Source organism: Periplaneta americana, chromosome 11, assembly GCF_040183065.1.
Source record: "Periplaneta americana isolate PAMFEO1 chromosome 11, P.americana_PAMFEO1_priV1, whole genome shotgun sequence".
NCBI lineage: Eukaryota > Metazoa > Arthropoda > Insecta > Blattodea > Blattidae > Periplaneta > Periplaneta americana.
In genome coordinates, this window is record NC_091127.1 from 134,214,602 (window position 1) to 134,236,326 (window position 21,725).

General features: G+C 33.2%; 1 protein-coding gene across 5 annotated transcripts in view; it reads left to right on the forward strand.

Annotated features, from left to right (window-relative positions):
- Positions 1-5,956: 5,956 nt before the first annotated feature.
- Positions 5,957-21,725, forward strand: part of LOC138709358 (probable protein phosphatase 2C T23F11.1) — a 38,073-nt gene continuing 22,304 nt past the window's right edge. Inside the window, exons 1-2 of one of the 5 annotated variants that reach the window (XM_069840074.1) lie at positions 5,972-6,203; positions 10,267-10,500. In XM_069840074.1, the coding sequence (XP_069696175.1) occupies positions 10,499-10,500 (2 nt within the window). In that variant the 5' untranslated portion in view covers positions 5,972-6,203; positions 10,267-10,498. Of the gene's footprint in view, positions 6,204-8,713; positions 8,835-10,266; positions 10,501-17,088; positions 17,202-21,725 lie in introns of those variants that run through there. The other 4 variants (XM_069840076.1, XM_069840075.1, XM_069840077.1 and 1 more) reach the window with 4 other exon arrangements.

Sequence of the window (21,725 nt, forward strand, 5' to 3'; positions counted from 1 at the left end):
CTTAACTTCCTCTCTCCCTCTCACATGAAAACTGCCAAAGTTCGCTAAGCAGATGGACTATAGAATGTTGCAAACAAGGCTGAATTACAGATGGTAAACATATCGGATTATTCCAGAATGAAAATTTTACAAACAACAAATGATTTGTGAAATTACAATATGTACAGAAAAAATTATAATTACAAGACTATAATGATTCTACCATAAGTGAAATAAGGAAAATTGTTTTTTTTTTTTAAGATTTGACTTCGAGACATATTGCAAACAATATGGTAGAAACCATGACACGTTTTGTTAAACACAAATAAAATTCCAGGAAATTGTTATGAGATTAGTACCATCACGGAGGATACTCTCCACATCAAATACCAATGAAGCCAGTATATTATTATCAGTTATCAGTTGTCACTATCATTGCTATCTCTGTTTTTCTTTCTTTTTATTCTTGTATTAGCTCGATGAGAGCTCTATAGTGTTCTTTTGACCCTGTTGACCCTCGATAGGGCTTTAATTTAATTTGTATTATTTTCACCAGTGTCTGTATTTCTTTTTTGTATTTATATGTGCTATCTGGTGGGATGGAAGAGAAGGCCTTATGGCCTTAATCCTGTTAGATTAAATAAATATAAAACATGATGCAGATTAGTTTGGTCCCTGCCAACGAAAAATCCGAAGTAGAATTGTGTTTTGCCAGTCGACTTTTGAGGAGTGCATGTGAAAGGGATGAAAGACATGAAAAGAGCCTTCGAAATTCTAGAGTTCCTCAAAGAACTACATTTACTTGAAAGCAACAAACACGAAGGAGAGAAAAAAATATAGCACTAATAGGAGAAAAGGCATATGATAAATAAAAATTATATCATATTCTGTCATCTTTCAAACATGTATTAGGTCATATGGCTTATTACAGACTTGATCCATCTTTTTGCAGACGTCCTATTGGTTCTGATCCATCCAGAAGTTGTATTTTCGAGCCTTGAAAGCAATTTTATGTCCCAGTTGGTTGCTAGCCATCCGGAAGTAAATCTAGTGGTAGGGTTGCTACCTTTAGGCAGCTTTTGCTCTGTTCCAGATGTAACAGTTATACTGATGTGACTCAGTTCTCAGAGCCTTGTTAGTTAGAACAGGTTGCACCACAGGAAGATGAGGATGAGAGATTTACCATTATTCTACACTACCTATGAAGAAGTCCATGGAATAACGGATACTGGAAGTCATCGGCGTATTGATATTATAACATTTAAAACCTGGAGAGACAAAAGGTTATATTCTGGATCCATCAGATTCGATACGCATCAGAATCAACCTGAAGAGGTTAATCTAGAGAAAAGGAGAATTTATGAACCCATTATCCCTTATTACAAAACATCATATAAACTCAGGGATACAGAAGTCACCGGATTAATGGTGGGCGCTAGAGGGACTATAACAAAATAATTTGTGTCATTCTGTCATAAATTTGGAGTCCCAACAACAACAATTAAGGAAATTTCTATTATACCTTTGAAGGGTTCTCTGCAGATTTTACGGCGACATTTGTATTTCAATTCAAATTACAGTTGAATTTTCTCAGTCCATTTTTTTTATCTGTATTTTTATAAATTTTCATTATGTGAAATATTATCTACTGCAAATTTTAGTTTCTTGTAAGCAAATTTCTTGTAAGACATTTTTAATGTCATTTTGAATGTTGCTGTTTAGCATTCTTTGTCTCTGGCAACCTCACCAAGTTGAGGAAGATTGATTGATTGATTGATTGATTTATTTATTTATATACCTACTATATTAGTTTTGTCTTATAATGTATTACATTTATTCTCAAATTTACTTCAGTATTCTATTAAGTAGGATGAGCAATATTTTTTTCGAATTATTTTTTATGTCTCAATAAAAAAAATCAACATGGAATTTCACAATTTTGGAGATTTTCATTGTTTATGCTAGCATATTTATCAGTTTGAAGCTGCAAATAATTTTGTCCTGCTAGATTCCCATTTGGGACCACAGTAATATCACAGTCTAGTATATACAGTCACGAAGCTCAATATGTAGTAAATATGCAAACATTAGATAGTTGCTCACCACTAGGATCGCTAATATCGCCTCATTACAGGCAATCCAAAATAGTACCATCACAGTCTATTGTTTCTAGCACCCTCAAAACTCAAGCTTCGTGACTGTATGTGGTAGACTATGGTAATATGTATTACTAGATCAGTATGATGGGCGACAGTTGAAATGAAAACAAATTACTGTATTGTTTCTGAGCGACTAGCACATGTCACAGGAATATAAATAGTGTAGCTGCCACATTTGCTCTACACAAGGCATATCACAAGGGATTATAATGTACAATGAGTGAGAAAAGTTGCAACATACAGTATTTTTAAACTTTGAACATTGGAAAACAATGTGATGGATGCAAAAGAACTTCAAGGCTTTCCTTGCGCTAAACTCAAAGCTTACTGTTTGTCATCACTGATAGCAACATATTTTCCATGGCATTGGTTTCGTTACAATATATCGGTAGAATGTTACTCTTAGAAATTAATGCCTTGGGTACTGAGGAAGTGGTAATTCTACAGAAGAACTAGACCGAAGGCGGAACCAGTTTTTCTTTAACAATAATTATGTCTATGACTATTATAATGTACTATGCACGCGAATTTATTTTCTGGCACACAATAGGCCTACTTTCCACAATAGCCTAGAACTATTCACCTGTCCTACATAGTAATGAATGGATGTATTGCAGCCATATTGTCCATATGTCATGAGTGAACAGATCACCATTTAAATGTAAAACAAGATTGTTAATTATGTCGAAATATGACATACTTCGATAGTAATCTGTATTTCCACTGGCACCAAAAATGCTCTCCTGCTGGTGCAGTCCAGGCCCCCATACACCTACTGTCCAGAAATTTGCACCTGGACCTCTAGAGCAAACTTAAGTACCTACTTAAATTACATGTCTCAACACTTGTCATTTTGGTGGCAATACATCCATTCATTATTATGTACAACAGACGAATAATTCTATGAAAGTATTGGGTGCCTGAAAGTAAAGCATATACTCAGTACTCTATATTATTCGTGCGCAAATGTTAAACCATAAGTTTACCAAACCTAAGCTAACCCTAGAATTTTCGGTAATTTCCTAGCATTGGTGATAAGATATATGACGTCATGTATTATTTCCAAACCGAGATATGTCACAAGGTTTAGTGGGTTAGTTGAGGGATTATTTAAGTAATATGATGTGAAGGAATTGTGTAGTTTGAGGAGATACCGAAGTTTCATCAAATTTTTCCAATCACCAATACTAGGAAATTACCAAATTATCTTATTAGGCTTACCGGTATATTCTAATATTACTCTTTCACTATAACTATGAGAAACCAAAATGAAGTACATAATTTATACCATTACCTTCCATTTATATACCTGTATTCTAGACTTTAGCTTTAAAGACTTATTTGTAAACACATTCAAAATAATCGTACATAAAAAAGAAACTATAAATGTTGAGTCATCAGCAAGCATCTTCAGAGGACTTTACTTTTTTCTATCAAATGGATCAGACCACACTTTCATATCTGAAAAAAAGAAGAGAAAACATGTTATAAAAATTATCTTTCAAAGTAAAAGGTACTAGGTCTATACTGAACGAGAAAGACAAAGCAAGTACAGTAGAGACTCAATTATCTGGACTATGCGGGCTGAGGGCAATCTGGATAAGCAAAAATTCGGATAATATGGAGGGTAAGAGCAATATGTGGTTTTTGATCCTGTAATCTTAAAGGAACAAAGGTCGGATCCAGTAATGTAGAAAGCATGTTACTAAAATTTACATAATAAACAAGTTTTTATTCATAATACAGTAAGTATGTAATGGACTTTAAAAACTTTGTTATTGCTCAGTACTTTGTAATTAAAGAAAAAAGTGATCTGGATAACATGAAAGGCCGGATAATCGGAACTCTACTGTGTACTGGTATAACAATCTGAGCTAATGAATTTCATAGCAATATACACATGACAAAAGTGAAGCAAACTTTTCTGAAAGTGTTAAAGAAGCAATTATTCTATTTCTGAAATTGAAATGTAATTAAACAGTATGCAATTTATTCCTAGAAAACAGAATGACATGTGCGGGATGTGATATGAACCTAACCTCCCACATAATACTATACACCTAATCTAACCTCTCTCACATAATACTACACAACTAATCTAACCTAACTTAACCTCTCACATAATACTACACACCTAATGTAACCTAACTTAATCTCTCACATAATACTACACATGTATTCTATTTGTTTGCAAAGTTGCCATCCCTGTTATGTCGAGTCGGAAGCAACCTAGTGGATGAAATGGAACTGTGACAAGGCTAGAGTGAGTTGATGGAATTAATTTGAAGAGGGGATAGCTAAGTGACAGGAGGTAAAAGACTGCGACAAGGTTAGTCTCAGTGAGATATCGCTACTGAAGTAGCAACAGCTATTGCGTAGGCCTATGTATATCTAATATAATTGTCTGAAAGTATAGGCCTACTTATAAATTCGCCTCTATGAAAGTGCAGTGGAGAGGAAAATTTGTATCATTCCTAGCTGCTATAAGAAGTGTTTGAACAGAGGAGGAAGTTATTTTGAAGTAGAGGTAGGGAAAAATAATTTGTATCCTGCAATTAATTATAGTAAAAGTTTTACGCCAAGTTGCCTTCAATATCAACTGGTCTCAATAAAATTAATAATGGACATTTAAAATATCCAGAATGAAAGTATAGGCTTAATGAATCTTACTGCCAGGTTGGATGTCTTCTTGGATTATATTTGCTCGGTTATGTGCTTGAATTTTTTCTGAAATATAAAAATACAATAAATAGACTATATTGTTAAATTAATATGCATTTTTCACAACAAATTCTAGAGCGCTTTAACCTCCATCAACGTATAACCAGTGCTGCCATGGAGGCCATACAGGGCCATACCCAGTACATCGTATAGGAACCTACAATTTTTTTTAATTAATCGCATGGAAAAAATAAAATTTTGTCTATATGGAGCTATACGGCATAGAATGCCTAAGTTTTGTATGCGGAGATCTGTACAGATCTTAGATCATCTTTTGCTGTTCCTAATGTATTTTGTTTTATGTTCATAAACAAAAATTGTCCACCTCTGCACCATTGGAATCCATAATTATATAAAATAATGGCTGAAAAACAAGAAGTGCTGCAAATACACACTCCAAGATTCATCGATACAAGGGTGCATCTACGGTGATGCTACATAGTGTAAGTATTCTTTAAATCAAACATTGCCCAAACTTCTTGTACAATTAAAATGTAAAGAAAAAAATGTCTTACTTCTCTAATATTAAAAAAGAAAAATCATTAAATGACAGTCGGAGAGATAGAGAGAGAGGAGAGTAAAATATATTTCAAGGGAGAAAACAAGAGGTGGGGCGGATTGCCAAGAAAAGAATTACCGTGACAGCACTGTGTACAAACCAAGTCATAATTTTAAAAAATGCAAACTATTCGAGCTCAACGGTTTTCTTACGTACTTAACTACTGTGCTGCAAGATTACAGAACTAAACGTAATAAAATGACAATACCACTTACTGTATGTGTCTATATTCTGCAATGGGTATACTACAATTGGATACAAAGCAGCTCCTATGAAACCTACAATTCCACTTATAAATGCTACATATTTCCATCCTGTTAGACCTGTTGTCATAGTTTATGATCTACCTCAGATCACTCCACATGCCAATTCTAATTTATATACGCAAACCAATATTACGCAGGTTATAATTAGATTATGCTTCCGCCCACATACAGCACAAACGCTATGTTACACGATGATTCATTTGGAGCAATATTATCAATACAGATTCCATATGTTTCACCTTGTGTAACATTGACTAGAAGATCGGCTTGCTTGAAGGCATTGAAGTCGACCGTTAGATGTCAGCAGTATCGTGAGTCTTGTTGATTTTTGTTTAGAAGACAATACGTGAATCTATGGAAATGATCAAGTGTTAAGCATACAATAACATTACAAGAAGAAGTACTGTCATAATTAAATTACATTTGGTATGGACAATTATTTTGAAAAGTAAATTAAGCCTGATGCAGGCTATTTGGAAGTTCATGGGTGTCATTCGTCGTTGTATTTGAGAGTTTTGTGTAAGTTATAAGAGTGAGTGCTCAGTCATGATAATGTAACTGCTTATCACCGGTTTAGGAATTCATTTATTTGCTTTTTATGTTATTGATTATTTAATTAATTTATAAAATCTACGGGATGTGGTTATTAACCATTGCCAACGTTACAGATCATAGTGTCACCATTTGAGAACAAGTTCTTGGGTACCCATTGGTTGGCGAATGAGAAGTACGAATTTAAAAAAATCATTCCGGTCTTCTTTTGAAAGAGGAAATATGGATGTAATATAGGAATTTATTTCTGAATGAAAGTGTAGGTTATCACTTGGGTATTTCTGAAAGTAAAACTCACAAGGTAAAGTTTAGTCTCATTGTTATGAGTGTACATTTTAATAAAGTTCTAGGTTTCAAAGCCTAAACTTAAACACTTCACAAATATGAGTTTTTTTTATAGATTAATAATAATAATAATAATAATAATAATACATTGAAATATTTATTTATGTAAGGATTGGTGTATATTGCATCATCTGCAGAAAAATTGCTTCCAAATTTATAGAAGTTTTACTTTTTCATTTAAGTACATTCTTTGCAAGACGAAGATAGGGACAAAATAGGCTATAGGCTGTATTATGCATGCTAGATAACTTGCGCCCAACATTTCTTCGAAACAGCATTTAGGATGAACAAAATCACATTACAGCCACCGGCATGGCTCAGTCAGTTAAGCCGCATGCCTGCTGGTCTGAAGTTGCGCTCGGTCGCGGGTTCATTCCCTGTGTGGGCTGATTAACCTGGTTGAGTTTTTTCCGAGGTTTTCCTCAACTATAAGGTGAATGCCAGGTAATCTATGGCGAATCCTCGGCCTCATCTCGCCAAATACCATCTCGCTATCACCAATCTCATCAATACTAAATAACCTAGTAAGTAGTTGACACAGCGTCGTTAAATTACCAACTAAAAAAAAATCACATTACAAACATAAGTTCCAGCCACATGGTTGAATTATTAATATTTAAAAATTATTTTTTGTGGTAATCTTTATAAACATCCTGATGTCAATTTCGCTATTTCCATTCATAACTAGCCAATGTTAGGTCACTTGATATAAGAAGTTTCATCAAAATCTGAGAGGTCAAGGGAGATTTTAATTCGAAACTGTGTTGATTTGACATGGATGACTCCTCATTTCATCACATAGAGGTTTCAAAATATGACTGATGTACCTTGCACTGTTAATTGTTTCTTCATAGAAATATGGTCTAATAATTCCATAGTCACTCGTGGCACACCACACCTCTTATTTTTGCATTATACAATGATGCCTCATATGCAGTACCTGGTTTCACTGTTGGCCAATATCTGTTATTCTGTGATGCTGCATGGTCATACAGATGAAACCATGTCTTATCAGAAAATTTGGGATCAATTTCTTCATTAAATTTAGCCTACTTTTTCTAACACTCATTTATAGAAGTTGAACTACGATTGTAGGCCTAACCTTGGAGCTGGAATTCTGTACAGTTTTAGTTTCATTAGATCTAATATTGTTGCCACTCCTGGAGATGCTTTACAAATTCCTATCTCCTGCACTAAATATTTCAGAGACTTAAGGGACTATGCTCCAAAGTTTCTTCAATTTCATCGATATTTTTCTTCCATAAGAACTTTTGTCTTTTTCTGTCATTTAAAGAGTGAACATGTTTCATTGAGCATATCAAATAAACTTAATTAACTCTGTAAAACATGCACTCAAGTTAATCCAGACAGAGCACAAATAAAATCAATTGTGAAGAAACTGTCTGAAGTTGTGTAACTGATAACTAATAATTAGAATTAAATTATAATAATGATTTTTTTTAAATGAACTGAAGAACACTTTTATTAAAGTAACTCTAAGCATGTATATATGAGTACTGTATATACAGTGCAAGATATTATTTACAACAATACTGAAACAAATTTTTCTTCGCAGAATTGAAATAAACATTGCTTTCCTGTTTCAAGAAAGTGTGACCATTAAACATTAATACACCAGATGAGCTGGACTTTTTAATTCTCATTATCATTGAAGACAAGCTTACACTTTCAAAATCTTCTAGCAGATTTGAACATTCTTCTCTGCAGCCATCACAATAACAGTTTTAGCAAAATCTCCGTCAGTAAATGACCTTAGATTTTTCGCTATACATAGAGTATCGTAATTTTGAAGCTCAAGTGAACAGAATATTCGCTAATTTGATGATGAGCAGTCTCCTTTAACTGTTTTATCATCTCATCACGTTCATCTCCCTGATATGTTATATTGACTTATGTGTCATGAAGAATAGTGCCATTGTAGATTAAACTTTTTTAACTCAGTGCATTTCCTTGCCACAAACTAAATATTTTTGCCTCTTCACCACATAATACAAAAAGGAAAAGGTTCTCCCATACTGATAAGAAACTAGGCACCGATTCATTAGAAGCCATCACAAAGATATATTTAAGACTGAACACTCGCAATGCCTTTGTACTGAATTCCCCATACCATACTGCAAGCAGCTACACGTGCACTCAGAGGACGTCACTAGGTGTATGACCCTCACACTCGCTGCACATACGTCACAATTAGGTTGAGTTGTCTAGGCCTGTACTAGTACAACACAAGGGGTTAGTATCAATATTTAATACAAGACAAATATTCATGCAGCATTGTTGAATGTCATATATTCACATACAGAATAGAAGACATGAGAAATTAGCTATACTTCTTTATTATTAATTATTTTATGTCAGAGCTGTCTATGTGCTTATCAAAGTACCAATACTTTGATAAGCGCATAGATGGCTCTTACATAAAATAATTAATAAATTGTTACCTGCTTATCGGGTTGTTACTGACATGATTATAAAAAATGTACTTCTTTAATTTGTCCTTAAATAATCTAATATTTTTAGTTCGATTTTTATATTCATAAGGAGGCTATTAAAATTTTTACTGCCATATAAGGCATCCTTTTTCATAACAGGATAGACTTGCCGATGAAGTATGAAAGTAATTTTTTGACGAGTAACTATTTATACTATGAAGTGTTGAATTAGTTACAAAGTTTTCACAATTACATACGAGGAAGTTTATTAATGAAAAAATATACTGACAAGCCATGAGCATTTTATTTGTAGTTTTTTTTTAAATGATCCTACATGATTCCCTAGATTTGGCACCTACTCTTGTTCTAATTACCGGTACTCTTTTTTTTTTCCCCCCCTCCATTCTCCCCCCTTTCCCCCACGGTATCATAATCCACTGGACATTGGATCATAGAGTGTAGAGTTAGTTGAAGAAATTCAATTTTCTTATGTAATAATAGGCAGCTGCTCTTTTTTTTTTAGGTATTTTTGTATGACCAAAGACTGATACCAGAGTTTCTGAGATGTTGTTTTTCGAGTGAACTTCCTCTTAGGCCTACAAAAATTGTGACAAGAAGGCATTGCTCTTTGACTGGAACAAAAACTCAGTGTTGAATGGATGTTAGTACTTTTTTTTTTTTTTTTTTTTTTTTTTTTTTTTTTGCAACAGGTTTTCCATTTTCATGGCAGTGATTTGTACATTTGAGAAATTTTTAGATCACCATCTTTGACTTCTTTTTGAGTGTCAGCTGTGTTTCTCGCTGGTTACTTCACAAGTCACAAGTATTGTATTCTACATGTATATCTTCTGGTACATTATATACCTAACACACAGTTTTTTAGGTAGTAATATTTCCAGTTTATGTAATTGTTTTGCACATGTCATGCTCAGCTACAAGTTTAAATTTTGCAGTAACTTATTTTGTGGGATAATTCCATTTGAATCAAGTGGAAATTTCTTGCATTTTCAGCAGATTTAATTTTAAAGTTTTTCCTCATATTTTTTATTTATTGCACGTTTTACTGAATAAAATGCTTTCATTTCTGGTTGTTGGGTTTTCTTACCCACATTTTCTTTCTAATTAGGAAACTTGTAGAAGATATTCGGTCATAGCAGGTGAAATTGTTGGACTGATCATATTGAAGCCAGTCAATTGGAGTTTGAGGCTAATAGGCCTATTTTGTGTTGCAGGAAACAGTCACTCTCGTTCATCCAAGTGTGGATTACTTACGAGATATGGTGCATATTACTTTACAGCTTGTTTCTTCTTAGTACTAATGTTAACTTTATTATCGATCGTATTGGAAATGGATGATGTTCTTACTATGACAGTGACTGTGCTTCAATTTGAAATACTTGGAGGTGCTACAATGTCAGTAAAATTACTCTGCATTGAGTCCTTGCAACGGCAAGTGAGATATTCATGTAAGTAGATTGATGTGCTGCTCTGTACCTGGATGACCGAGAGTTTTTGTTACTTCTGCTCTGATTTTTTTTTAACATTTTCATTACTTTATTAACATTTTATTCTGATTTTATTCCACAGCAAATGTGTTCACATTTCAAGCTAGGACGAGATATTGTCATGTACTTGCTTTGTTTGTAATATGGTTATGAATCTTGCTGCAGGTGTTGGTGACTTCATCCACTAATTCTAATCTTAGGTTCATTTACACAAACTTAACATGAAGGGCATATGAGAACCTTATCAAAATTGTCGGTACCAGAATTTAATCAAGATGGTCAACCTTTCTTCCTTTTGTCCCACATTATTGAAATTGTTTGCAGGTAGATTATTACTGTCGAGTAAAATGCTTCTAATACTAAATATTAGTAATAATTGGCATGTAACTCATTCTTCATTTGAGTACCACCTAGACATTGTAATAACAAGAATAAATTCGAGATGAAGATACAATTTAATGAAATTTTACAAATTAAAACATAAACATTGACAGCTTGTGCAGGCTAATGAAAGAAGTTGTGATTTAATTTACAAATAAAACTAATTACATGTATTCATTTAAAATAAGGAGTATAAATATGGTTGCAAGTAGGATTGCCAGGTGTCTCATTTTACAGAATATTCTGCATTTGAGACTGCAAAAGCTTGCCCTGCATTGATCCTTATGGGACATCTGAAATGCCATATTTATGGACTGCCTTATTCTATTTTTTTTTTTTTTTTTTTTTTTTTTTTTTTTTTTTTTTTTGGTAGATATTGTGCTATTGTTCAAATATCGCGTCAAAGATTAAAAAATGCCTAATTGTTCAGCGTGTGTAGTTTAGTTATCATTCACGGTCTTGATTTTATGCACTCTGTGTTTCATTCTTATGTGATAGTGACAGTACAACACAAAATAAGTAAATCAAAACCGTGCAAATACTAATACATGAAAGAAAAAGAAAAATACATATATAGTGAGGGTCACATAAGAACAGTTCCTAAACAGCAAATATTGCCGTCTTGTCAGTGTTGCCAACTGTTACCAGATATCACACGATCCTATGTACTAAATGACTTATTTACTTACCGTAATTTATGTTGAAAGGTTATTCTAAATAATTCAATAATTTATAACATATTTTCGTAGGCAAACTATACGAGAACTTGTCAAGTATTTTGTCTGGCAATACGAAATTCATTGGTTTGGCTAAACAATTGACTCACGAGACCTAATTTAAAAATGTATTTTGTTTGACCACATGAAATTATTAGTACTAACTCCGAAAACTTACCTGACTATAGTCTTGAATTACAACCACAACGCAACACATAAAATAACTATTATGTATTAATATTAATACTGATATTAATTAATTATTAGTATGTTCATATTTCATTGGCTTCCAGTAACCAGCTCAGAAACCTAGTACAATTTTAATTTCATGGAACTCCAGTACCGACAAATATTGTCGATATTTGTCTCAGCTGCCAACATACCAGTTACAAAATTACTGTAGTATTTGTCAGTATCGAAATTCGAAACGAAGTTGTCGAAAGAAAATTCAACCTGCAAACTAGAAAATCACCACAATCCACTAGCATATGTAGTAATGGGGGAAAAATGGTTAGGTTTCACCCTTAGGGTATGAAGTAAGTTGACCTGGACTGTACAGCACATACAGTAGAACCCCTTTTTAACGAATGTCTGGGGATTACTTTTTTCCTTAAAAGGGGGTTTACATAACATGGGAAGGAAAGGCTAAAATAAGTAGTACTAACATATGTTAGATACCAAACTTTATTATAACCATTTAATTAGACCTGCAATATTATTTACAATACATTTCATTACTGTATTTTCTAACTCTTCCATTGGTGTGGTACGAATGTTTTTCTGTTTGATTAAACCCGAACCACACAACCATGGCATTGAAAATTTCTTTTTTCTTCATTATTCCCTATACTGAAGTAGTTGGCAAACTGTGTTCCCCCCCCCCCCCATATGTGATAGTGTTATTTGAGGACTAGCCTCGACATCCCTTATTGTTTTCTCTTTCTGTCTGATAGTTAATTTCTTCCATTTAATCGCCATTATAATGATGCATAAACAAGATAAACTAACAAAAAAACAGGATCCACATGACTAGCGAGAACAAAACAAGCAAAGCAATCACTCTGTGAAAGCAATGCAAAGCTAGACCATAAAGAATAACGCAGCTACGTGGCACCACATTGCTATCAATTGAAATGCGCTATTGAATATACTGATTATTATTGAAAGTTGAGTTGATATTTCGAACTTCATTATCACAAAATCACTTGAAAAGTACAGTATTGCTTAAAAATGGGATTTTCCCTAAACTGGAATTTATGTAAATGGTTACAATTTAAATGTATTAAACCTCCAATATAGAAATGTATGTTACATTAAATAATGTCAAGTTTGTGTAAATGAACTTTAATTTTTATACCTTTTAGCTTTGATATTTTCTTTATGCCTAACCACGGGTGTTTTTTTACTGCAGTTCCTGTCTGGACAGTTCCAGTTACAAGTTGGGAGGACGTTGCACAGAATAAAGTTCATGCTCTGATTGATGAATAAATAACAAATTTTAGTTTTAGAGAATATTTTTTAAATGTTTAATATGCTTTGTTAAATTTTATTGCAGAACATTGTAATACATAAATTGTGGTAGCATCTTTTAGGATGCAATTTCATTATTCTGGCTTTGTTGAGTTATCTAAACACTACAAGAGCTCTTTCAGGTTCCATAGTTGCACAGAATATAGTAGTAGTAGCCTAATGCCCAGGATCTTGGATGATATACATTCTTCTTAGAATATTGAGGACAAAAACTCGTGTCATTAATATTCTTACGGGATTTTATGATCATTTCTCGTTACTATCTTAATGCTCTAGTTACTGTTCTGCAAATTTATGGAATGCATATACACTTTCGAAACATTGAAGATTTTAAGTTCCAGCAGCAGGTGAAATACTCAAAAGTATTTTTCTGAGTAATTTTCTTGTTACTCTACAAAGAATGTCATTCCTTAGACAACTTTTTACAATACAGATTTTGCGATTTTTAAAAATAGTTTCGTACGTTTTGTTACTATTTTATTATCATAATATGTAATGCGTTTTTTATATTTATTCATGCAAAATCTTTACTTTGGTTCAAGAAAGGAAAATGGGTAATTTTTGTAGGATCAGATATTAGAACGATTTGTGATGCAGAATTTTTAAGAACTAAAAATAAAATAATGATATTGCCGTAAGTCTGATTCTTTAATAGCAGAAAAGTCTTCATGAATTCCACTGGGCATCGCTCACCCAGCTTCTGTCTCCTATAAAAGTGAGCTATAGTGATGCACGTTATGGTTGAAAATATAAAAGAGTATTTACCTGATATTTACAGTAGACACTTGAAGATCATGATCCCGCTGTACACATGAATTACATCTTTAGAGTAGCCTATTTTCCTTGAAGCTCAGTAGAGTTCTTCACATGAAATACTTCGATTGTTCTAAGTCCTTTGTGATTCGATGTGCTAAAAGTTTTTGCATTGCCACTTGTTTTGAAAAATGATACTACTTTCGAGGACCAGCATCTAATTAAGCACAATTTCGTAATAATTTACTTTAGCTTCAAATTTGGTAGCAGAACCAATAGTCATAATTAATAAAGTAAGAGCTTCTTCTTCTTCTTCTTCTTCTTCTTCTTCTTCTTCTTCTTCTTCTTCTTCTTCTTCTTCTTCTTCTTCTTCTTCTTCTTCTTCTTCTTCTATGGTACAACAGCCTTCTTAGGCCAAGACCGCCTTAATGATTCTCCTCCATCTGGCTCTGTCCCGCGCTTCATTTTTCCAGCGGCCTACTCCGATTGACTTCAATGGGTAATTTTTGTAGGATCAAATATTAGAATGATTTGTGATGCAGAATTTTTAAGAACTAAAAATAGAATAATAATGATATTGCCATAAGTCTGATTCTTTAATAGCAGAAAAGTCTTCATGAATTCCACTGGCCATCGCTCACCCAGCTTCTGTCGCCTATAAAAGTAAGCTATAGTGATGCACATTATGGTTGAAAAAATAAAAGAGTACTTACCTGATATTTACAGTAGATATTTCAAGATCACAATCCCGCTGTACACATGGATTACATCTTTAGAGTAGCCTATTTTCCTTGAAGCTCAGTGGAGTTCTTCACATGAAATACTTCGATTGTCCTAAGTCCTTTGTGATTCGATGTGCTAAAAGTTTTTGCATTGCCACTTGTTTTGCAAAATGATACTACTTTCGAGGACTAGCATCTAATTAAGCACAATTTCGTAATAATTTACTTTAGCTTCAAATTTGGTAGCAGAACCAATAGTTATAATTAATAAAGTAAGAGTATCTACATTATCAAATAACAAAAGCCACTTTGTTTTTAATTTAAGGATTCTGCTCAAATACTATGAAAAAAAAAAACTGTAAACAATGTTCATATATAATTGAGTCGTGTTAAATAATTATTTTGAAATGCACATTTGATGTACCGTACATTTTATGTCATACTAGTGACATTTTCAAAATTGAAATTGGACTATTAAAAATAAAGCATTATTCAGAAACTTGGTGTGGTAGTCTCCTTTGATGTGTACAGAATAAACTTTTTTCTCTCCTGTTCATTTTTTTTGATAAAAATATAAACTTGAAATTTTTTGAATAAAACTTTCTAGGACTCAGCTTTAGGAATGTAAAGTCATTCACTTTTACAGTTTATAATTAATTATAAACATGAATTAAGCGCAACTACATCATATCCAGAACTATAGATAGCCCATTTAAAGAAGTAGCAGAACAACTCATTGCAGATCTTCTGTTCATTCTTTTCGAACATCTTGTGTGAAGTGAGAGAATTTGTGTGGCATTCATTTTCAGTCAGTTTGAAGATTAAGAGGATAGGTACGTGAGACAGGGTTGTTCACGAAGAAAGTGGCCTGTGCAACTGGGAAGTGCCTTTTAAATTAAGTTCTTTTGTTGTTTCCGAGCACCGTGCTGGTTGATTCATTGATTGTGCAACCTTGGACCCTAGGGAAAGTCTATATATTGCTGCGTGCCTCCAGTGAGAACTGATTCAGATATGATCTGATGGTTTCTTAATGTTTTCTTTGTGTTAGTGTGTTTTGCATTATTTCTGGTGTTGGACTGTCTTGATGTACTGTGCTGAGGCATTGTTGGATGTTAAGACCTTGCAGTGCAGTGTATAATAAAATTATACATCTTGATTACACAACTTTTAACACTGTATACCTTCGGAATATGTATGATAAGAAATTATCAACACAACTCAATTTCAGAACACACACACTCTTTGACTCCACTTTACACCACACGAACACAGGCGCCAAGACCAGCAATGACCAGTTCTGAGGATGACCCATAATAGGTCGAAACATGTAAACCAGGTACGTTAGATTTAACACAAGAAAGTCTTATCATACATATTCCGAAATAATAAAATTATACAGTACTAACTTAGTTGAAGTTATATATCTGTAGTGCTCGGGAAAAGTGGCACAAGTCAAAAATGTTAATTTTACAGGAGAAGGAAAAAGACTGTCTTTACACTGATTTGTGTCGATTTGATTTTCTTCTATTTGAATTATTGTAATGGGAGAAATACTTATGTCTCTTTTCCGAAGCGAGCAGAGGTTTCGTAATTTGTCAATAAATTAATAAAAAATGTTTGTGGAAACTGACTTATGCCACTTTTCCCAAGCACTGCAGATATTTTTGTCATTAGTTTTTTTTTATTAGGTTATTTTACGCTGCTTTATCAACATCTTAGGTTATTTAGTGCCTGAATGAGATGGTGATAATGCCGGTGAAATGAGTCCAGGGTCCAGCACCGATAGTTACCCAGCATTTGCTCATATTGGGTTGAGGCCAAACGCGCTAACCGTTACTCCACAGGTGTGGACTTGTCATTAGTAGATTCACTGGATGTTCTGTACATAAAATATATACAGTTGAACTTGGTTATAACATCATCGAAGGGGACTAAAGAAATGATGTCACAATAAACTAGTGTCTTTATAAAAAAATACGGTAAATGGAATTCAAAGCAATACATTCACAACCATATTTATTTTGTACATTGCTGTAATTTAATTTGTAATTTTATATAGGCCTACAATGCAACTTTTTAAATAATTTACACAATAATAATAATAATAATAATAATGCTCGATTATGTAATTTTTAACTATAACACTGCATATTTACTATGAGAATGAAATTGAGATGCGCAGTATATTTACTATCTGTGCTATAATAACATAGTCATTTCTTTTTATCCTCTCAGGTCATTTCCAAGTTTTTTCATGTAAAAGTATGAGAAATTGACCTGTACACTGCCATTCTTAAATTTTTTTTCTATATTATCATTATTGTTCTGTAATACTGAAACAGGAAACTTAAAATATGTTTATGTTAAGACTTCTTTTCCATTTGTTTTATTATGAATTCTATTTAAGAAGTTGATTAATGTTACCACTTGTCGCAGGATGATCATTCTAGAGTTCAAATTAGATGACCACTTGTCTGGAAGGTGCTGTCATCAGTAAACTTAGCTGTGAAATGAAACGAAATCGTCGCCGAAAAATTGGTCTGCTTGGCATGAACATTGGGTAGATCAAGTATTTATATCACTTTTATTAACAGCTGTAGTTATCTGTTATTTTTAATACATACGTTTAATTCTTATTTACACAACAGTTAAGATCAGAGTTTATTGTTGCATTATTATTTAATTATCCAAACTATAACAGCTCCCTGTATTAACAGGCTGCCACAAAGACAGAGCATATTGTACAATAAGCAGTACTTACTTACTTACTTACTTACTGGCTTTTAAGGAACCCGGAGGTTCATTGCCGCCCTCACATAAGCCCGCCATTGGTCCCTATCCTGAGCAAGATTATCCATTCTCTATCATATCCCACCTCCCTCAAATCCATTTTAATATTATCTTCCCGTCCATGTCTCAGCCTCCCTAAAGGTCTTTTTCCCTCCGGCCTCCCAACTAACACTCTATATGCATTTCTGGATTCGCCCATACGTGCTACATGCCCTGCCCATCTCAAACGTCTAGATTTAATGTTCCTAATTATGTCAGGTGAAGAATACAATGCGTGCAGTTCTGTGTTGTGTAACTTTCTCTGTTCTCCTGTAACTTCATCCCTCTTAGCCCCAAATATTTTCCTAAGCACCTTATTCTCAAACACCCTTAACCTATGTTCCTGTCTCAAAGTGAGAGTCCAAGTTTCACAACCATACAGAACAACCGGTAATATAACTGTTTTATAAATTCTAACTTTCAGATTTTTCGACAGCAGACTGGATGATAAAAGTTTCTCAACCGAATAATTACAGGCATTTCCCATATTTATTCTGTGTTTAATTTCCTCTCGAGTATCATTTATATTTGTTACTGTTGCTCCCAGATATTTGAACTTCTCCACCTCTTCAAAAGATAAATTTCCAGTACAATAAGCAGTTGAAAGTATAAATAACATACATATGTTTAAGTTTAATGGAGTCACACAACAATGACAAGAAATGATTGAATAAACAATTAGGAACTAATTAATTATTTGAAGATCACTGTTGACTGTAGACATGGTTTCAGAGTAGAAATATGGATCCTCTCAGAGCTGCAAGATGATATTATTTGAGATATGTCTGTTGTGTATACTGAAGTGTCAGATAACTAGTTATTGCAGTTTTTGTTCTTGAAAAGAGTACTTTAAAATTCATAACACATTGTTAAAACGAAATTTAAAATGATGCAGTCAAATAGTTTAAAAAGGACAGTAATTGCTACTGTTTCAAATTTAACTTACCTTATGACGCACAATCACTGTACTGAGAGGTGAGTCATTGAAGATATTTCCTTCCAGATGTTTCTTGATAAAACTACTTGGTTAATATTGTTACAAATATTTTGTTTTATTGGTAATATATGAAACACACATTTCTGAAAAATGTGTAAGAGCCGAAAACTGCTCTCTTCTTGCCACAGTAGTAGTAAAAAATCTGTTTTATGTCTTATGTATTTCACAGCTGTTCAGTTATTTTATAATTTTGCCAATGATATTTCCATTTATGGATTATGTATTATCGGTAGAGACATATTCTAGGTACTTGAAATAATTTATTGCATATCTAAAAGAGAAGATAAATCTTTCGAAAACTGCTCGTAAAAGGAATTTTTTCTATAATCTGAAAAAAGAAAACATACATGATTTTACTTATAAATTGTGTGATTTGAGGGAAGTGCTTATATAATTAATTTTGCATAAATTAACATAAAATAGCTGTTCATATATTGTAATCACGTCTAATATTATTTTGCTATTTATGAATACCAATATCCAAAGATGATGGAAATAAACAGTATCTGAAATTAGTTATTAAATTTATACGAAATCAAATAGTGTTATAAATTAGTTATTCATAAATTTAATCTTCATCGTACGATGTTTGGTGACGTATACACGTCAGTTGATGTGACATATTAATGAATTTAAATACTATTATAGTCACAATCATGCCATGGTATGAAAGACTTGTATGGACGTGTATACGTCACCAAACATCGTAAGATGAAGATTACATTTGTAAAAGTTTCTTTCAACCCATAAGCAGTGCTGATTAGATTAGACTCTATGGACAGTACTCTATAACAGAGTCACCAGTATGAAAGGATAATTCCAAGCCTTTGGCGTGAGACGAACTCGATAGCTCAATGGTAGAGCGCCTGACCGGAGAACAGGAAGTCGCAGGTTCGATTCCCGCTCGAGGTTGTGAAATTTTTCTTTCATACCATGGCATGATTGTGACTATAATAGTATTTAAATTCATTAGTTATTTATAATGAGATCCTGCTTATCAGTTAATCAATAGTATTGTGAAAGCAGATTATTGAAGGGGGGAATGCGAAACTATGATCATTCACGCGTGGATAACAAGAAGCCCTAAAAAAACTGATAGTTATCTCTCTCTGAAAGAGCAATCCCTGAAGAGTTAGATCTCCTTATTTCACTAAGAAATCGTCTGACCTGATTTTGAGTAAATATCTCTCTCTCTCTCTCTGGTTACACCTTTGCACTAGTGCAGCAATGTCAGACAGGGACTAAACAGAGCGGAGCGCTCCACTTGACTGGTTGAGTGCCCTGGTGTTTCCATAGACATAAGCAAGTTCAAGCTCTGATCTAGCTCCACAACCGGTATTGGAGCTTACAACTCTGACACTACTGCACTAGTGTATCAATGTCTTCAACCTATAAAGCTATTTTCCAATTAACCAGCAAAATTGGTTATCCAGCACTGGCTTTGTCCCATAGTTGCCAGATACGAGGTCCTCTACTGTATATATTTTTAGAACAAGTCTGCCCCTTTCAGCACTTGGAGCGTAATGTTCATTATAAAGTGGATAATGTTATATGCAAAAAATTAGGTAGATTTCAAATTACAAACAGAGGATGAAACAGAATATGATAGAATAGGTTCAGATTGTATAAGACAATGGCCACGCCCCACACCAATGCCAACATAATAGTTATGGTAGTGAATCATGGATAATTTCTAAAATAATATGTAGCAGAATCGAAGTTTTAGAAAAATCAATTTGTCAAGTTCAAGAAATTTGAAATAACAAGAATTCATATTGTTCAAAGAAGTCGAAGGAAAAACAAAACCATCTGGATTAGCACTGAATTAAAAGTACATTTCAAAGATAATATCTTCACTCGTAAAATCAGAACAGACAAATGCTCAATTTCCAGATATATATATTTTTCCCTCTCTTCAAAGGAATATTCCTTAATAAAAAAAAATAGAAGTCACAAAGACATGCATTCTGTCATGGATCTGACATATCAATGGCTAAGAAATGATACCTTGTATCTGCAAAAATGGATATATATTCTAGTTACATTATTATCTAGTTTAACTACATTATTATTATTATTATTATTATTATTATTATTATTATTATTATTATTATTATTATTATTATGTTCTCAAAATTGGACAGTTAACTAATATTTTGTCTTTGAGTAGAAGAATTTTAAAGCAGGAATATTTATAAGTATGTGTAGTTTGAGAAAAGTTAATTTTTGAAATAATTTTTTATTCACCTGCAAATTTACAGGTATTAGGTATCATTTCTTACCCATTGATACCTAGGCTTGCTTTTTTGTTACAGGGTTCTGAAAAGCTTTATATTTTCTACTGTATGGGCAATCTGATATAATGTATCCAATTCTTATCAATTCTTAAATATCTTTAGCGCCCACATGCATATTGTTTAAGATCATTAAATTTTTGTGTTTTTTTTTTGTAATGGTGCTTTTTATTTCTATTAACATCTGTGTGTTGTATTAACGTTATTAACATGTTCAACAAATCTTGTGTTACAGAAATTTTGTTTTTATATTACTCTAGAAGACTGGAACAGAGACGAATTTTTTTTTGTTCCTCTTTTTACAGATTCATAATAAACATGTGTATGTTAAAACTGATATTATTTGTAGCATCTTTGTAATGTATAAATGCAATTTTATATATTTATTCAGGAGGATGCTGGAAGAATGAAGATACAGTAAGACAGTCAGGAGTGGCAAATGGATAGATTATTATTCTACTATCTTTATCTTCCTAGTCACTTTCCTTCATTGACTCCACAGCTAGTGAAAGCTATTGTCCCTTCTTCCCATGCAGAATTGTACAATTAGGGACAATGAAAAGTAGACCACTTCCCATATATTGGTCTCATCAGGTGATCTAGGCCAGCATGGGCTGCATGGTGCACTCCTGCTTTCTGTACAGTAGTGGCAAAAAAAACCGGACCGACCCTTGTAGCTGATTTCAGAGCCTTGTTCACTCCAGAGCACGATAGACTGGTAACTAAGATTTTCGTGGTTCTAATCCTGCCTGGGAAAGAAACTTTTTTTTTGTTCCTTATTCAAATTTATTCCCAATACTTCTCAATTGCTGGTAAAATTCATGTTCTGGGAATAATAAGTTAATTAAACATCAAAATATCGCTGCAATCACAAAAGTATAAAGGGAATAAATTTGAATAAGGAACAAAAAAGTTTCCTTCCCAGGCAGGATTCGAACCTCGAAAGTCTTAGTTACCAGTCTAT